This window comes from Lissotriton vulgaris, chromosome 1_1, assembly GCF_964263255.1.
Source record: "Lissotriton vulgaris chromosome 1_1, aLisVul1.2, whole genome shotgun sequence".
NCBI classification, from domain to species: Eukaryota; Metazoa; Chordata; class Amphibia; order Caudata; family Salamandridae; genus Lissotriton; species Lissotriton vulgaris.
The window spans coordinates 391,419,564-391,439,033 of NC_141685.1; the positions used below are offsets into that span (position 1 = coordinate 391,419,564).

Below are 19,470 nucleotides of genomic sequence, written 5' to 3' on the forward strand. Positions count from 1 at the left end.
AAAACTGCAAAAATGAATACATTCTGAGGTAGAAATACCACCACAGAGGCTGAAGAAGGGCTATTAAGCAGCTGAGACAGGTGGGGGGTGATTATGAGATTTATTTGCGAACTTGTTGCAGCAGTAAACAAGCTAAAAGCGGATGCAAATTATTTGATTGACTCTACCAAAAAGATGTGAATAAAAGGTTTTGCTTTTGACAGTTAACGGGCCATTGGGCTGTGCGGTGGAATTTATTTCAAGTGCTCACCGTCCTCTTTCCCCAGCACCCCCCCTCCGCCCCCCAATGGGGGGCGGCAATCTGAGGGATAGCCCTGGGCGCCACAAGCTCTAGCTACGCCCCTGCACACTCCTAGGTTTTTAGAGGCTTTGCCATTAGAGGGTGGTAGGGGGAACCCAGGAGGCCAGATCGTGTCTCTGAAGCCTAAAGAGAATTTCCCATAGAGTGGTATCTCTGACTTGTCTTCGTTACATTTGAGTTGGGCCGCCGCAAGCCACTCAAAGACTGAAGACAAGCAGTGCTGAGCAAAGGATACAGAGTCCTCATCCTTTTCCCAGGTAAAGAGAAGCTGGGTGTCGTCCGCATAGGCTATCACCTTAGACCCCAAGTCCTCAGCTAAATAGAGCAGAGGAGTGATGTAAATATTCAAAAGAAGGGGGCTAAAGAAAGGCCCCTGTGGGACACCAGTAGTGACCGGCTGCGGAGTTGAGGTGGGCGGTGGCAGCCAAACCTATTGAGCCCGCCTTTCAAGGAAGGACCTCAGCCAGGACCAGGCAGCGCCTGAGACGCCAATCCCCGTGAGTCGGGCGAGCAGCAGGGAGTGTAGTGCCGTGTCAAATGCTGCCAACAGGTCGAGCATTACCAGTGCTGCTCTCCCACGAGCTTCTAGGCACTCGCGAATTGCTTCGGAAATCTCCACCAGTGCTGACTCGGTGCTATAGGAGGAACGAAACCCAAACTGCACTGGGTGCAGAACATCAGACCCTTCAACAAACTCTGTAAGTTGTCTGGTCACCACCTTCTCACAAACCTTCGCTAAGCTGGGCAGGAGGGAGATAGGGCAATAATTCTCCGGGGTAAGGGGATCAAGAGTGGCCTTCTTCAAAAGGGGAAGGATTTTTGTTTGTTTCCAGGCCTCCGGGAACCCGAGCATCATGAAGGGAGGTGTCTGACAGCCGCCCCGAAGGGATCTTTGATCCTGTCGGAGGTGGGGGTCTTTACCCCCAACCACATTACTGTGACCGCCGGCATCATAATCCGGCGATCAGACCACAGCCCTGGATTTCGGGCGTACCACCACTGATGACCTGTCGGTGGCGGACCGTCCGACATTGTAATCGGGCCCTAAGTTCGAAATACAATTCAGGTATGCATTTCTAATGTTCTGGATTCTAAGTGTGCAACAGTTGTACAGAGCTGCCAACACTTTATTGGAGCTGCTGTACCTCCACTTCTGCAAAAAGTCACAACAATATCATAACCTGTATTGTCCCTCAAGACCACTTGTTAGCTCGGTGCCACTGACAGTCTTCTTTTTAGCATTACAGGGGAAAAGTCTCTTTAAGTTATCCTTTTTGGACACACACAAAGGGCTAATTTTCCTACTCAACTTATTGACGTTTTCTTTTTCTTTTCTTAAACACAGAAGACACATTGTACTAGGGAGCAATTGATCAATAGGTAGATCATTCAGTCAGAATGAAAGATTATCAATTTGCTTCGAATTTAAAGGTAATTTGGCTGACAATATGGTATCAAAGTATCTAGGTAGTTGTATTTTGAACTATATTTGCATATAGTTAAACTTACCTGTCACGTCCATTGTGCTGAAATAGGGTGACAAAACCTCAACATACATCCGATAATATTTGTCAAAAAGGCATAATTCACCGGGCAGAGAAAATATGCATGGCTGTGATTTAGGATAGGCTACTAGACCAATAAGGTCGGTGAAGCTAAACTTCTAAAACCCAGAGTGCCTACCCCAAGATGTCTGCCAAAGAAGGATGAGACATTAAGTTGCAGAGCATCAGCTCAAGAGTTTTCCCGGTACTACTTTGTGGTATCTTTAGACCTGAATGACACAGACAAACGCTGAAACAGGCAGGCACCATCCGAATATTCAGGACTTCTGGCTGGCAGGAAATGGAAATGAGAGGTGGTGTGCAACTCCTGAGGGGGGGTGTGCAACTCCTGATGTGCAACTCCTGAGGGGTTGTGTGCAACCCCTGAGTGGTGGCAGGGTGGCTTGCAGCCCTGTGCCACAGCTAGTATGGTTTTCATTGTCACACACAAACTCACATTACAGTTTCTGTTAGTCAACTTCACCAGGTACAGATTGTAAACCTAACAATAGTTTTAAAACATATACAACATGTAGTTGTCTTTGGTCCCTCGGCCTCTTCATCAAGTTTCCTACACTGCTACTTTAGCAAGATGTGTAAAAGGTCCGTGAACTAAGAAGCCGAAGAGGTACTTTGAGCTTTGCAGCACATTTAGTGAGAGATGCCACAGCCTCTTCTACTTGCATTTGTAAGATACGGTCCAGTCTGCAGACGGGCTGCATTCATCAAGTTTATCAACATTGCAATTCTTGCTCAGTGAGCATTCCTCTTTGTAAGGGATTGGCAGGCTTTGAATACGCAGAAAATACATGTCTTGGGTCTTGCTGTAAAACCACGACACTAAGCTGAAATACAACCGATCTATGTGGAACAAAGCTAATCAAACCTGGCAGAGGTTCAAAACACCAGGCGACAGCACATACTCTTACATAAAGAAATACCTTAAAGCAAATACATGAATCATATCAGCCATTAATGAAGATGCTAATCCCAAAGGACTGAGTCACAAAGGCCCGATGACGCAGACTACCATCATTTTGTGGATTCATAAAAGAATCTACAACAGACATATACATTACATTTTATTCATGCAGATTTTCCCACTAGGTGGAATACTTGCTTGAGTTAAGCATACACAAATATGCAACTGCTCATTTAACGTTTTTCTTTCCAGGAGCAATACTTTTTTCACAGGAGAAACACATTCGTGTAGCCCACGGAAGCCCCCCTTTCTTATATGGGAGATACCTACACCTTTTTTAAACAGGACAATCTTATATATGTTGCCCAGGTGTCCCTCCACCTGAAAAAGTTGTCAATACTCCCAAAAATCCATACTTGTGAATGCTCATTGCATTTTTCATGCCCTTGCCTCCTCGCCACTACCTGATTTATATCGCTTAATTTATGACAGTGGAAATTTGCCACACTGGTGGCTTTTTCACCATTGGTAATGCATTTTGTGCTTTTAAATTACTTTAATCCTGGATGTGTGCACTAAAACTAATGGAATCTGAAAGCTCAATGGGCATTCTTTCGCACCTACATAACATTTTCATCTGCATATTCCTTTGTCAATTTAACCTCAACAGACCCCTCCAGTAACACTGTATTTTCCTTACACTTTGGGGGCAGAAACATTTTCTAGGGGTTCTACTACACCTTGTCTTTGAAAAGTCGTTCTAGACTGGTCACCATGCAAGAAAAGTCACAATTATACCTGAATTAGCTACAAAATACTGAGATTAGGATGAAATGAGGCAAGCTATTTCTATCAAGGTTGCAACACAATGGCTTACAGAATACTTGAAGAAAGAAATGTTAGCATTTTACCTCATCATTTATTGCTGATTTAGGGAAAGCCATTGAGATAGAGCATATTTCTGTATCTTTCATAAAATAACACATTATTCAGTCATTAGGCTGCATAAATCGAACCTCTCTAGATGTGATTTTACTTTTGAAAAACATCAAATCACTTCGAAAACAGGAAACGGTTACTTACCACACAGAAACGGCTACTATCTTCATCACAGATTCATTTAGACACTGACAAAAACTGACCACAGGGACACCACTGTTGCCCATCCTTCCCAGCATTATACCTGTAACACAAAAAGAGAGTTGCACTTTTTATAATAATGTGGTTGGAAGGAGGCAACCATGGGGTATTTAGGCAGGTGGTGGGCCAGGCAGGTGTGGGGGAGGGCTTTGACTGACTTGGGTGCTAGGGTTTCTAGGGAAGAATAAGGAGGGAGGGTGCCTTTTTGATCACTGGTCACCCTCAGCAGTTCTTTCTGTTGGAAGGTATGGCTGTGTGCGTTGGAGAGGATTGGGTGATAGTGGCAGGTTGTGAGTAGGGGAGGTAGTAATGGGAGGAAAGCAGTATTATAGATTGACTTGTGGCAGTAGTAAGAGGGTGGTGACTGCGGTGTTAGTGCTGAGGAACTCAGGTTAAGAGGATGTCTTGGTTGCCGCATAGGTGGAGCAAGTGTTGGTGTCCTTTGGTGGGCTGGGTCACAACGACAGTCGCTACAGGGGGTGGGGGCTGCATCTTTGGCCTGTTCACCTCTGTGGCAGTACCAGCATGGGGTCAAGTGGACAGTTATAGCTGAAGCATGGAGGGGTTCCATTGGTTCGACGTTGTGCGGGGAGGACAAAAAAGGAGAGAATGTGAACTAAGGTATGGGAGAACACAATTCCTTCAAAGAAGCCAAAAGATTAAGACTCAGGATGGTACCAATACACAGACCGACATGCCTCAGGCAGCAATTGATGCGCCTCCAGCGCAAAACGCACCTACGCTGCATGACATTCTCTCGGCTGTCACAGCTGTGCGCACATCACTTGAATCTCGAATCAATTCCGTTTCCATAGAAATCGCCCTCATCCGGGCAGACTTTCGCAAAATGGACGAGCGAATGAAAGAAGTGGAAGGAGTAATCCAGAACCTTGCCAAAACCTCTAAGAACCCTGAGAAACTGGTCCAGGAACTGCAAGCTACCAGTCAGGCACTTGCGGACCCGCTCGATGACTATGAAAGGAGGGCTAGAAGGAATAATGTTAGAATTATTGGAGTTCCTGAGAAAGCGGAAGGTCAGGCCGCTGATTTATTTGTGGAGGAGTTTATCACACAACGTCTGCAGCCCAATACTCTCTCAAAAATGTTCTCTATTGAATGAGCACACCGAGTACCTGGGGGCAAACCCAAACCGGTCCAGCCTTCCAGGCCCATACTGGCCCGGGTTTTCAATTTCTGTGACAGGGCTATGATACTTCAGACTGCATCGTGTGCCCCTCCTCTCAAAATCAATAACAGCACCATCAAGTATTTCCCGGATTTTACAATCAAGGTCCAAAGGCAGCACAGAAGTTTCCTTGTAGTCAAAAAAGTCCTGAGAGACAAAGCGTTGCCTTATGCTATGCTATTCTCCACGAAACTCAGGATTGAGTCAGACGGAAAAGCATGGGTCTTCACGGAACCGAAGGCTGCCTAGGAGTGGCTGGATTGAAGGTGGCAGGTGGGTTACCCAAATAACTCAGAGAGGCGTCAGAGGCGGACAGGGAAAGATCGCACAGAGGCTACACAGGATCGAGAAGAAAGTTACACCACCCACGCCGATCGAATGGAGAGCAGACGGATTGGCCCGGTGTGACCAAGTGGCTGTAGTTACTCACTCAAAGACACACATGGACGGCCCAGATACTACGCATACAAATGCGTATGGTTAAACAGTGTCACGTAAGAGACATGACTGACTCACGTCATCGCTTGTCAGTGAACAGACGGAGCAGAAGCGCTCTCGAGCCAGACTGGCTGAGTATACAATTTGTAAACCAATAATTAAAGCCTGTTTGATATAATGGATCGGGGGATGTAGACTCAATGGTTCCCTTCTCCCCTGAAATTGGGAAGGGGGGGCGACGGGTGTGCTGCAAAGTTGGAGTGGCGGGTAGTTTGAAGTCCGTCTTGCAGGGAGGGGGGAGGAATGGGCAAGATAAGAGGGGTTTAGCACTGTTCAATTGTTTTGTACAGGTTTTTGATCTGTCAGAGCACGTACGGCTTACTGGTTCCCGAGCATTCCACCAGACATACATATACCGGTCACATATAATATAGGCATCTACTATACATGCTAACAAGACATATTTGCCCCCAAAACATACTCTAGACAATGAGCCCAGTGCGGGCCTCACGCAAAAGCTATAAAGGCTATCGATGCCCCTGGAGACATAAGAGTTGAGCTGGCACTAAAATTGCTCTCCTGGAACGTCAATGGGTTGGCAGACAAAATCAAAGGGGGTGGGGGGGTGCTCCAGTATATCAAGCTGCAAGCTGCAGATATTATTTTGCTGCAAGAGACTCTCCTCGTTGAACACACCTGCAAGGCACTGAACCGATGGGGATATAAGCTTATAGTCCACTCAGGATACACTACCGGGTCCATAGGGGTGGGGATACTAATGAGGAAATGTCTCCCATTCATAGTGACCCAGAAGGCGAACTAGTGATAGGAGGGGACCTCAACACAACGCTATGTGACCAAATGGACAAATGTCCTCCTAGCGAGACTCGATGAACAAAAAACACGATGGCTGAATTTCTAACAGCTATGGGCCTGATGGACATATGGCGGGCGACTCACCCACAGGCATGGCAATACACTTATTATTCAGTTGCCCATAAAAGCAACTCCCGAATTGATAACATACACTGGCAGATACTGCGCAATATTTTGCTGAGGTCCAACATTTAGCTAGAGGCACTTCAGAACATGCCCCCATAACCACACGATATGCAATACGTACAGAACCCACTCGTAGGGCGATCACAATCAGCTCATGGAGCCTTAAAATCCCGCATATAAGGACCGCCCTGGTCAAAGACACTGACCATTACATTACGGAAAATGTGGGTTCGGTCCAATCATCGCAAGTATTGTGGGAGGCCTACAAAGCCATATTTAAGGGCCAGGCCCTCTCCCTCACAGTGGGCCATAGGAAAGAGAAAGATGAACAACTAAGCGAACTAGAGCAGGACATCTTGGAAAGGGAATAGGCCTTTGGAGGGCACCCGGGATGGGGCTGAAAATCCCATTTTAGAACTCAAAAGGAAAGAATACAAGGACCTAGCAACTGAAACAGCCAGAGGGAAGCACCGGGCCAAAATATATAGAATATATGAATAGGACAACAGAGCCAGTAAGCTCCTGGCATGGCTCGATAGAAGTGAAAGAGCAGAGCGGTGGATTAGAGTAATACATGGGCAGAGTGGGACGTGCCTGCGGAACCCCGAACAAATTGCAGATGGGTTTGCATGTCATTATGCGCAACTCTATTCCACCGGCTCAACCGCCACCATAGATCAGGTAGGGAGATAAATAATTACATACAAATCCCAAAATTGACCACAGATGATCAGCAAACACTGGATGCGGACATCACCACAGAGGAAATTACAGCAGCCATACTCAGCATACAATTCAGAAAAGGGGGGTGGTGATGAACAGAGTGTCTGAATTAAGCAGACCACTCTTACCCAGTCCAAAGATCAGGGCTTGATCCATCACCATTATTTAACTCACTGCCCCATCCCAGCTCAGAACCTGGCTATATGCAAATCAGTCTATCCCTGGCCCAGTGCATCATGGGAACAGGGCAGACCAAACTACCAAGCCAATTCTTTTACTGGAAAGGAAACAAGCTTCCGGGGACCGGTTTCTGGCATTTCAGCCGTCGTCGGCCCGGCTTGCTTGAATCCTGATGGAGCAGTGAGTAAGGGACTCATGTCTGAGTATACCCTGCCACACCTATAGTGGCCAAAAACGAATCAGAAAAGGGGGTGGTGATGAACAGAGTGTCTGAATTAAGCAGACGTCTCTTACCCAGTCCAAAGATCGGGGCTTGATCCATCACCGTTATTTAACTCACTGCCCCATCCCAGCTCAGAACCTGGCTATATGCAAATCAGTCTGTCCCTGGCCCAGTGCATCATGGGAACAGGAATTATAAACAAACAATGGTCCTAGACCTATAGATTATAATATTTGATCAAATCAGAAAATGAATGAATGTTCAAAACAAAAGCAACAATGATCAGTCTGCTATCTGTAACTCAAAACTATATCTTTGAAAAGAAACCTTACACCACGGTTAGAAAAAATATATTCTTGTTTAATTTTTCTGTATTCATTTTTTACATTATTTTTGTCGATAAAAACATAGGTTGCCCCAAGGTGGGAACGTGCAAAAGAAAAGATGTGATTCAGAGAGGTGAAAACAAGTGAGGAGGAGAAAAGGAATTACACAGTAGTGATTAAGAGATGTTTTTTTATAAATTTAACAATCAACACTGGACACAAAATTCACCGTATTGTACACCTGGCCGACAATCCTAATTCATTTAAATTGTGATCAACAACATTGTAGTACACACGTATAAATGTCCTCAATCTTGCACTGTCTACAATGTTGGAAAAACAATGGTCCTAGGTATATATATTGAAAATGCCGACGTTTCGACTCGACTTATTCCCAACCGGTGATTTGGACCTGGGGATTGCGAGTCTTCATCAGGACAAAGAGCAAAAACAAGGCAACCAGGGAATACTGAATAACCCCTCTGTAGTAGAGAAAACGATGTTGGATGATCCGAATTCACCACATCTCAACAGGAGTCCTTGAAATCCTATCTTGGTCCATGTCAAGGAGACGCTATTTCTTATGTTGACATGGCGGGTAGTACCTTGTTATATGGACAATCAATGCCTCCAAGTCGGTAAATTACGAGCTTCCACTCCGGAATTCAACGGACACTGATTTTAAAATATACTGTTTTTTGGATAAGCAATAGCAACGGTACTCCAATTCAAATTCGAAGGAGCCGCTGTATTCACGATCTCAGCGTATACATCCGAGCCTCACGGTGCTTCCGGATGTCCAATCATATTAATGTAGAAAATGCTCCCACACGATTTGGAACACTGTTTTTCCGTGTGAAAAATCGTCTACATCCGAGCCTCACAGTGCTACAGGATGCCGTCCAACGGCTCAGATGTAGACGATTTTTCACACGGAAAAACGGCGTTCCAAATCGAGTGGGAGCATTTTCTACATTAATATGATTGGACATCCGGAAGCACCGTGAGGCTCGGATGTATACGCTGAGATCGTGAATACAGCGGCTCCTTCGAATTTGAATTGGAGTACAGTTGCTATTGCTTATCCAAAAAACAGTATATTTTAAAATCAGTGTCCGTTGAATTCCGGAGTGGAAGCTCGTAATTTACCGACTTGGAGGCATTGATTGTCCATATAACAAGGTACTACCCGCCATGTCAACATTAAAAATAGCGTCTCCTTGACATGGACCAAGATATGATTTCAAGGACTCCTGTTGAGATGTGGTGAATTCGGATCACCCAACATCGTTTTCTCTACTACAAAGGGGTTATTCAGTATTCCCTGGTTGCCTCGTTTTTGCTCTTTGTCCTGATGAAGACTCGCAATCCCCAGGTCCAAATCACCGGTTGGGAATAAGTCGAGTCGAAACGTCGACATTTTCAATATATATACCTAGGACCATTGTTTTTCCAACATTGTAGACAGTGCAAGATTGAGGACATTTATACGTGTGACCTACAATGTTGTTGATCACAATTTAAATGAATTAGGATTGTCGGCCAGGTGTACAATACGGTGAATTTTGTGTCCAGTATTGATTGTTAAAATTATAAAAAACCATCTCTTAATCACTACTGTGTAATTCCTTTTCTCCTCCTCACTTGTTTTCACCTCTCTGAATCACATCTTTTCTTTTGCACGTTCCCACCTTGGGGCAACCTATGTTTTTATCGACAAAAATAATGTAAAAAATGAATACAGAAAAATTAAACAAGAATATATTTTTTCTAACCGTGGTGTAAGGTTTCTTTTCAAAGATATAGTCTTTGAGTTACAGATAGCAGACTGATCATTGTTGCTTTTGTTTTGAACATTCATTCATTTTCTGATTTGATCAAATATCATAATCTATAGGTCTAGGACCATTGTTTGTTTATAATTCCATTTACCCAGGTCGATACCTTATGGGCCACCCCATTCTCGTAATGGTCATCATGGGAACAGGGCAGACCAAACTACCAAGCCAATTCTTCACCAGAAAGGAGACAAGCTTCCGGGGACCGGTTTCTGGCATTTCAGCCGTCGTCGGCCCGGCTTGCTTGAATCCTGATGGAGCAGTGAGCAATGGACTCATGTCTGAGTATACCCTGCCACACCTATAGTGGCCAAAAACGATTCAGAAAAGGGGGTGGTGATGAACAGAAACCGGTCCCCGGAAGCTTGTTTCCTTCCCAGTATAAGAATTGGCTTGGTAGTTTGGTCTGCCCTGTTCCCATGATGCACTGGGCCAGGGACAGACTAATTTGCATATAGCCAGGTTCTGAGCTGGGATGGTGCAGTGAGCTAAAAAACAGTGATGTTTCAAGCCCTGATCTTTGGACTGGGTAGGAGTAGTCTGCTTAATTCAGATACTCTGTCCATCACCACCCCCTTTTCTGAATCATACTCCATACGCCAAATGGCCTCCCAATTGAGCTCCTTAAAACCACTGCATCCTAAGGGGTACCCCATCTCCTAAATATGTACCTTGAAAGTAAAACTGTTGGTGCGCTGTCTAGGGACCAGAGGATTGCCTCAATAGTCCTAATCCGCAAGACAGGTAAACTAGAAGAGGAATTTACCTCGTACCGGCCAATATCCCTGGTAAATGTGCAAGCCAAAATACTTGCTATTGGCCACAAGACAGCTCCCCATAGTCACACAACTGGTCCAACCGGATCAGTCTGGGTTCATGCCTGGCCGCAACACCGCACTAAACCTATGCCGGCTATATGGAGTACTTACGAGGAAAAGCACCATCAGTGGAAACGCAGCCATACTATTTTTAGACGCCCATATGGCTTTCAACACCATCGAGTGGCCATGTTTGTTTGCGGTCCACGAGCGTATAGGGCTCCGTATGACATATCTTGAATGGGTCAAACTCCTCTATGATGAGCTTCTTGCACAAGTGGTAGTAGATGGGCATGTATTCAACATTTACCTTGTACCATGGTACGAGGCAGGGTTGCCCGCTATCCCCCGTTATCTTTGCTCCTGTCAAGAGCCTTTTGCGTGCTGGATATGTGGAGACCCATTGATAAGGGGGCTGAAATGGGCCAACGAGTGGGAGGACAGAATTTCACTTTATGCAGATGACATCCTATCATACGTTGCCTCCCCGTGCCTCAATTAACAGAATACTCCAGATTTGCTCTAATCACGGCAGATATTCCAGGTACATTATCAACTGGTCTAAGTAGGTTGTGTATTTGCTCCAGGGGACAGCGCTGTCCCTGCCAGCAGAATGTGAAGCCATTGTAGTTACGGAAGGGTTTCGCTACCTAGGCATATATGCAACGGCTGCCCCATCACTCTTCTATGACCAAAACCTTCTTGGCCCTTTGACTCAACTGCAGAGCGATGTCCGTCACTGGCGGGCGCTGCCTCTAACGTTGTTAGGACGCGCAGCGCTATATAAAAGTTTGGCTCTGCTTCAGCTCTTCTACACGCTACAGAAGACCCCTTACCCCTTACATACATCTGAGCATGCCTCAGATGTATTTTAAGGCAATAGAGGGGGAAGTTAGAAGCCTGCTTTGGGATGGTAAGCCGCTGTGTACTGCAGGGCCCAAACTGGTCCAGGGGTGATATAACGGGAGAATCGCTTTGCCAGATATTCGCTACTGTTATCGAGCTGCACACCACTCAATCATAAACAAATGGGTATATGGCATACAACTGGACCCAGCGTGTCAGATGGATTTGTGGCAGATGTGGGTAGAGGGATATAGAGAGGGACTATACACAAAACCACGTAGACAACAATTCACCGGCCCTACCACTCTAACAGTCGCACTATGGCACTCCACCACTAAGAAACTAGGTTAGTGCAATAGACTGACACAAATGAGGCCTCTATGGCACGCAGCCATATTGGGCAACTCAAGTTAAAGTAAAGGTTTCGACAAATGCGACATCATAGGCATATCGCAAGTGAGCGACTTAGTAAAGAAAGGGAAAATACTGATGTTTGTTGAACTACAAAAGGAATATAAATTGTCCACACGAGAAACTTTTGATACCTGCAAATACAGCATGCCTAGCAGGAGGCAACTAAAGAAATAGACGAGGTCCCGGAGTCGACACCACTTGAGGATAGACTGCTCGCAGACCCCATGGAAAGTAAAGTATTCTCACTCACTTATAGGAAAGTAGTTAATAATTCACCAGTCCTGCTGGAGAGCCTATATGCACACTGGCAGATCGACCTGGGGGAATTAGAGGATGAGGATTGATGGGATGCGCTCTCCTCACCGCGAGAGGTAGGCATACCAACACAACTGCGACTGGTCCAGCTAAACATTTTGCACCGCACATACATCGCATGCACTACACTGTTCAAGATGGGTCGATACAGTAATGCAGAATGCAAACAGAGGTGTGGTGTGTGGGGCAATGGGCACGTTTTACCATACACGCTGGAAATGCCCAATCATTCAGATATTTTGGGAAGCGGTTAACGAGGGGGTCAGTGAGGTATGTGTGATGACTCAGACTATGTCCCCCAAGACCTGCTTGCTTAATATTTGGAATGCCAACAACTTAAGTCAAATGGACCAACTGTGGGCGGTCACGGGCTATATACTTGCGAAGAGTAACATCGCTCGTAGATGGGAAGTTTCCGTGTCCGCCAACAATAATGGAGTGGGAGCGAGATGTCGATTGGTGCATGTTAGCTGAGTGGGCGGTTTACACAAATAGAGGATACCCAAAAAATGGGATAAGGTTTGGGGGAAATGGAACACATATAGAGGCAACATCTGCACCTCCCCAGCAGCACAGAGGAACAAGCCACTAGAGTAAATGCATGACACAATTCCTGTAGCGGGTGGGAGTGGGGAAAGGGATACTTGGGGTGTTTAGTGACAAAACTGATTGTCTGTTAAGATCCGATGGTTATATATGTGTTTGTTCCGTATTATGGAGTGCCAAAACGTGCAATAAAAAGAGTTTGAAAAAGAAGAAGCCAAAAGGTGACTGACTACGAAGTGGGACAAAGGGAGCAGGGGGTTATCAACAATGCCTGATTTGGAAGCTAGGCAGAGGATTTTTGCTGGCACAACTAAAATCCCTCAGGGTGTGGCTCATGGGACCAGTTGTCAGGTGGTGCTGCAGGCAATAATTAGGCCTGCCAGTGCAGAAGCCCAGGAGTGGCAGCAGGTTGCGCTTTATCAGACAGCGTGGCCCACAAAGAGGATTGGGAGAGGGAACATGGGAGAAAAGTAATGCAACTCCAGTCACCCAGGTAGGAGGAGCCTGGGAAAGACTTTTGGCATCAGAAGAGGCAAAACATTAGCTTAGTATTAGAGGCACTAAGACTGAATGGAGATGATGTATCAAGGGGCAAGAACACTGCTCTTGCTAGTGCAGGGTAGGAGAGTTTTTCCCCACCAATGGAGGAAGTGGTAGGAAAGGAAATCTCAGGGAGGACTTTAAAAAGAAGAGGTATGGGCAAGAATGGGGAGTAGGATGCTTGGGTCTGGAGTACAGGTGTTATGAGGAAGCAAGGTGGAGGACACTATGGTGGGTGTAACTGGGAGGTTGCTTTAGGTCCAGAGTGCAATATAGGGTGGAAGATCGGCAGAGCAAAGCTGGTAGATGCATTTATATTGACGATGCAGGTGCTAAGGCACTTAGAGGTTCGAAAGGGGCCCAAGGTGACAAGGGTTAGGCATGCCCATGAGCTTAGGGGGGCCAGTGGGGTGCAAGGTGTGGTATGATGAGGAAAGTCACAGCTGCTGGGAGAATTTAGTGTGGCTTGATAACCCCGTTTTATTGAGAAGGTCTGGCCCAGTGAAGCAGGCCTGACAGGAGCAGCAGATGTCAGTGACAAGAGGATTGCTGGTCATCGCAGTGGACACGCAGGGAGTTTCATTTGTTTCTAGATGCACACACGACTTTGTGGGTTACTATGTTTGCCATCATCGCATAACCAGGAGGTCCGAGTATAATTGGCAGCAGGTTTTCCCCTGATGAAGGGACTGCTCATCCGGAAATGCATTGGGTGAGGACCATTTCTTTGAAATGATTGTTAATATAGACAGTGAATGTTGTATTATTGTCCACTGTATTCAATATTATAATACATGGATGATTGATTTCTACACGAAACATGATGTTGTTTAAAAACATTTTTGTGAAAATAAATACAGAAAAATTGTTTATCAACATTATGTTATAATTGTGATACAATTGATGTATATCATTTAAAGCAGTGCTCTCTTGAGTCCAGGTCACCTCAAAAACCTGGCCACAACATACAGAGGTGACAAAGAAGACACCTGAACAAGCTTAGAAATTCTAATTTTCGGCCAGCAAGATGGCAGGTTGGAGGTAGCCCTGCAGAGTTCCATCGTGCCCTCAGTTACCCTGATTTATACCTGTGACCCCAGAGCTCGTTACTCCCCTAATTTCACAGAACGGGGGCACACATTGGAGTGAGTTTTGTTGCCCCACTGTGTCTGCCGGGGCCAATTGCTGAACTTCAGCCTATGAGGAGCCACACAAAGAGCCTCAAGATGGTGGCTGCTGGAATTGCTACGAGCGGTGAGCTTCCTCCACCTGCCCGCTGACATCTCGGGGTACTGTGGTGACCCTATTCCTGGACTGCGGTCCCCCCACCTCCCCTGCCCTCTCCCCACCTGACGACTGACACAGGCAAGGGCTGGTGTCTGTGAGGGGTGTGGTGCAGTCTGTGGTGGGCCCTCAGCACCTGGTATTACTTGGCTAGTGGAGTTCCCCTTGAAGGTTTTAGTGCCCCTTTGGGGTGGCTGCAACAGGCAGACCCCTGGCAGAGATGCAAGGTAGGGTGAACTGCATGAGTATGCACATGGGACAGACTCAGAGAAGAAGCCTGCTGCCGGTGTTGATTGAGATGGCAGCATACCAAAACATGGTGCGTGCAGCAGAGACTTGAGGGCCATAAGGGAGGAGATTGCCAGCACTGGATAGTCAGGGCGTATGGTGCCTCCCCTTTATAACCTCCCCGAGAAATTAAACTCAGTGAAGGGGACGCCCCTAGAATTGGTACAATGTCCATTGGCTCTCTACTATATGCAGATGACGTTGCAATTTTTGATTTAACCACCATTGGCTTGCAGCGTCGTCTTGACTAAATATGCGGAGGACCATTGTTTGAAAATTAATATTGCTAAAAGCAAAGTTTTAGTCTTTCGTAAGAAAGGTTCTAGAATAAAGAAAGGGTATAAGTGGCTATTGGGGCAGGAAGAACTTGAACTGGTTAATACGTATTTGTATTTGGGGAAGGTTTTCTCAATAAACGGGTGTGACTCAGAGCACATCAAACGGTGTGTTGGTAAGGCCGCCTTCCAGGCTGGAGCTCTAAATAGGTTTTATAAGATCTGTGGGAGAGGTCATTTTAATCATGTTCTGTCAATATTGAAGGTTAAAATCTCCCCGACATTAACGCATGCTGCAGAAGTTTTGGATATGAATTACTGGCTCTCTTTTGATAAGGCTGAAGGCCGTTTTTTCCGTCAAATTTGTAATTTGAATTCTTTGGCTGCCCCACATGTCCTTCGCTTGGAATTCCATTTAATTTCTTCTTATATTTCTTCTTTGGCAGCGGTCCTGAGGTGGGGGAACTCCCTCTTTTGGGGGGATGAGGGCACTCTAAGGGCCGCCTTGAAGTTGGAAATTTTTGCAAAATTAAAAGTTAAATCAGCCTTTTTTAGATCATTCGCCCAAGCTAACCATTAATTTGGGCTTAATTTAAATTGTGATTTACCCACGCCAAAGCCTGTATTGAAGTCATTTCTAAAGAAGTCAGTAAGCACGACTAGTACATCAAGAGATATAGCTTTAAGTCACCTTAAAACCCGCATTGAGGTGATCTGTGTGAGCACAATGGGGAGTAGACCCCAGCCCTATCTTTCATGGAATGTCCCACACGGAATCAGAAGGCTAATACTACTTTTAAGAACTAACCTGTTGCCCCTGAGAGAAGTAACGGGCATTTGGGAAAAAAACTCCTAGAGAGGAGAGAATTTGTGAACTGTGCTGTTCCCAAATACAGGATCTCAATCATGTGCTATTTGTGTGTCCAGAACTTCTAAGGGCAAGGAGCATGTTTTTGAGACCCTCATTTATCAAATGTAATATTCATTCTGCTCAGGAGGCCCAATCTTTTGTGTTGTCCCCTCCAAATGAAATGTTTTGCCATAGAATATTTCAATTTTTTAAAACATTCCTGGCTATATATTAGAATTTCTTTTTTTAGTTTAGTTGGTATGTGTATAGTTATGCAGACTGCTTAAGGTAGAATTTTGTATTTGTTATAAAGCATGTTTCTTTTATTGTATTGGTGTATTTTTGTGGACCTCCGTAGGAGTTCCATAACAAATAAAAATTAATTGAATTGAATTGAATTGCCTCCCCTTTTGCCCCTCCCATTTGCCTGAATTAAACACTGGATGAGTGCTCTGGATGGTAGAAACTGGCTGATGGTAATATGGGACCGTGCCCGGGCAGGGAGCGGTGAGCGGTAGATCTGAGATGCCAAATCACAGTTGAAGACTAGAACCCCTTTGGAGTGCTGTGTGGTCCTCTGCTGTGGCCGTGAGAGGTCAGGCCCCGGAGGAAGTTCCCTTCTTGGCTGCCCCTGTGTGCCCTCCGTGCTGCAGCATAAGTCTAAGGGGGGCACATATCAAGGAGAATTTAAACCTGTGGGGAGAGTGCACTGCAACACCGAGGCTAGGCTTGTTGCCATGGCACTCACTTGCGAAGGATGGGCCTGTCTGACATAGTGAGTCGGGAGGACTGTGACTATTGCGCTCCGGTGTGGTCGCCTACATTGACTTTTGCTGCGGAGGGAGGCTGCCTGAGCCCCTCCATGTCACAAGTCATCTGACTAGGAACTGTGTTGAGGGGCATCACAGAATGCTCTGCGGAGCCTCTGCAGGAGGTTTTCTCCCTTGTCCCCCTAGGGCTTTGTATGGTGGATGTGAGACTCAGCAGAGTAGAGACTTCCAGGTGACTGTCACCTTGGAGATACGCTCTGTGGGGGGCTGCTCCTTTCCCCCCCTAACTCCCACTTTGCTCCTGCACTTGATTAAGGCAGCGGTAACGGATGATATAGTGAGTGCCTCACTTGACTTTCCACGATGGCATAGGATAAAGATCCCTAACCACTTCGCCAGTGGAAAATTAACAGGTACACTAAGGTGGTTGATCCTCCTCCGGATGACCCAGTGCCCGATAATGCATGGCTGTGATTCAAACATCAAGGGTGCCCCTAGAAGATAGGATTGGTGAAGTACGGTCTGAAGTCTCACTTCTGCAACAGGATCTGCGAAATGCCACAGACTGTCTGACAGCCACAAAGAATAGGGTTTCTGAGCTTGAAGATATAACACATTCCCTAGGAAAAGACCTGGCGGAGGTGAAAGCCATCAGGAAGGGCCTAGTGTGGAAGATTGACGATGCTAAAAACAGGGCACAGCACAACATTTTGAGACTGGTGGGATTCCCAGAGGGGGTTGAAGGCTCTAACATTGTCAGCTTCACAGGAGATTTACATGGATGATATTCTCCTTTTTGTCGCGGAACCCCAAGCCACGCTTCTGGAAATGTTCAGCTATTCTGGCTACAAAGTAAACTGGGGAAAATCTGTGCTTTTCAACCCTTATGGCCACAGGATAGCGCTGTCCTACCGGGTAGACTGGGAGTGTATACCTGAACAACGCATGCATGTACCACGCAGTCTATACCATGATTGCTTCTTTAGCACGCATGACTTTACCACGCATGCCTTTACCACACAATTTCATGGTAAAGACATGATGGGTAAAGGGGCATGTTGGCTAAAGATCATACCCTGCCCCCTGCCCTGTAACCTGTCCCTTTTTCCCTGACTCCCCGCCCTAAGTGCTAAGCTATCCCCCACATCCCGAAACTACCCCTATCCTGCCCTGTAAATTGTCCCTTCTCCCCCTGCCTTGAGCCCTAAAAATGAACCTCATGCATCAAAAATTACCCCAATCCCAGCCCCCTGCCCTGAGCCCAAAAAACAGTTCTCTGCCTCCATGAAGTACCCCACACCAGCTCTGAGGCCAAAAATTGTCCTCTCCTCTGAGCTCTAAAAACTATCCCCTACATCCCTAAACTACCCCGTCCCTGTCCCCTGCCCTGTGAACTATCCCTTCTCCCCCTGCCCACAGCCCTAAAGTGCTCCAGTGCGGCCGTGCGCGATATCTTGTTCCAGGTCCTGACCTGGAACAAGATATCGCGCACGGCCGCACTGGAGTTCGTCTGCGCATTCAACCACCCTTAGAGGGATATTCCATTCACTGGAGTCTACTCGCTCCGCCAACCTCTCTAATACCAGCCCGCGGGATATCCTGTTTGAAATTCTACTCCATTAGCCTACTGAGCCTATATCTCCCCCCGAATCAATCCACGACAGTTCCTTATATATATTGAGTTTTGGAACTGGATTACCAGGACTTGAACCAGATTTTCTGAGACTGGTCAATATCGAGGTCTTTCAGACTTAACCTGGTCTTGAGCCCGGCCGGGTCGGAAGTATCACCGGCTAAGTGACCTTTCTGTCTTTTTCTTTGAACTGCACAGCCCTGATGAGTCACTTATCACTGCGACGAAACACGTGTTGGCTGGCTCCAAAAGACATTAAAAGAAGATGCCTCTCTTAAAACATTGGGGTTTCTCTGACAGCTGTAACCTAAGTGTACTCATGTCTACCAGGACATTTCTTTTTTGCGCTACTCTATTGTTGTGTGCAGTTGGTACCTTGTTTTCTGTGTGTTAACGCACTGTTCCCTGAATAGTACGCCTTTGAGGGGTTATAAGGCTTATCCTCTCTCCAACTAGCACCACCACCAATTTATTATACTCAAAGAACTTATGCGTCAAATACTAGCTGAGCGCCCTTATATTTCCCCCTATTTCAAAAAACCCTTTCTTTATAGCCAAGGATGAAATTTTGTTGGACAATTTTGAGGAGCATTTTACATTAGGCCAGGTTTCTCCAAAGTCGGTCCTGGAGGGACGGACCCATGCCAGACTTTTAAGATAACTACATGTACATAAATGGGAAATGCTAAAAATGTGGCATTGATCCAGCTGTCCAAGACCGACTTTGGAGAACCCTGCTTAGGCTATCAGTAACTGATGGCATGAAGGCATGAAGGTGGACTGCCGCGCCATTGCAGCTACGATAGCAGACGTCTTCCCACATAGACCAAACTTGCAGCCCGCATCCTTCCAGACACACCACTACTTAAAATCTCTCTGACTCTCATACCTTTTCGGTCCACTGCACATCCAGACTCAGTGATGTTTAACACAAGAGCGCAACTGTGGAAATCATGAACAACACCAGAACACTTCCCAAAAGGATCACGAGGCAAATCTACATCCTTCCAGACAAGCACACCCTAAGGAGTAGAGTGCTAACCATTTGCCACCACATTGTGGGTCCTC

General features: G+C 46.1%; 1 protein-coding gene across 1 annotated transcript in view; it reads right to left on the reverse strand.

Moving 5' to 3' along the window:
* Window positions 1-19,470, reverse strand: part of SLC1A7 (solute carrier family 1 member 7) — a 622,845-nt gene that overhangs the window by 207,209 nt on the left and 396,166 nt on the right. The window contains exon 6 of the mRNA XM_086936195.1: window positions 3,851-3,950. Coding sequence (XP_086792321.1) covers window positions 3,851-3,950 — 100 coding nt within the window. The remainder of the gene's footprint in view (window positions 1-3,850; window positions 3,951-19,470) is intronic.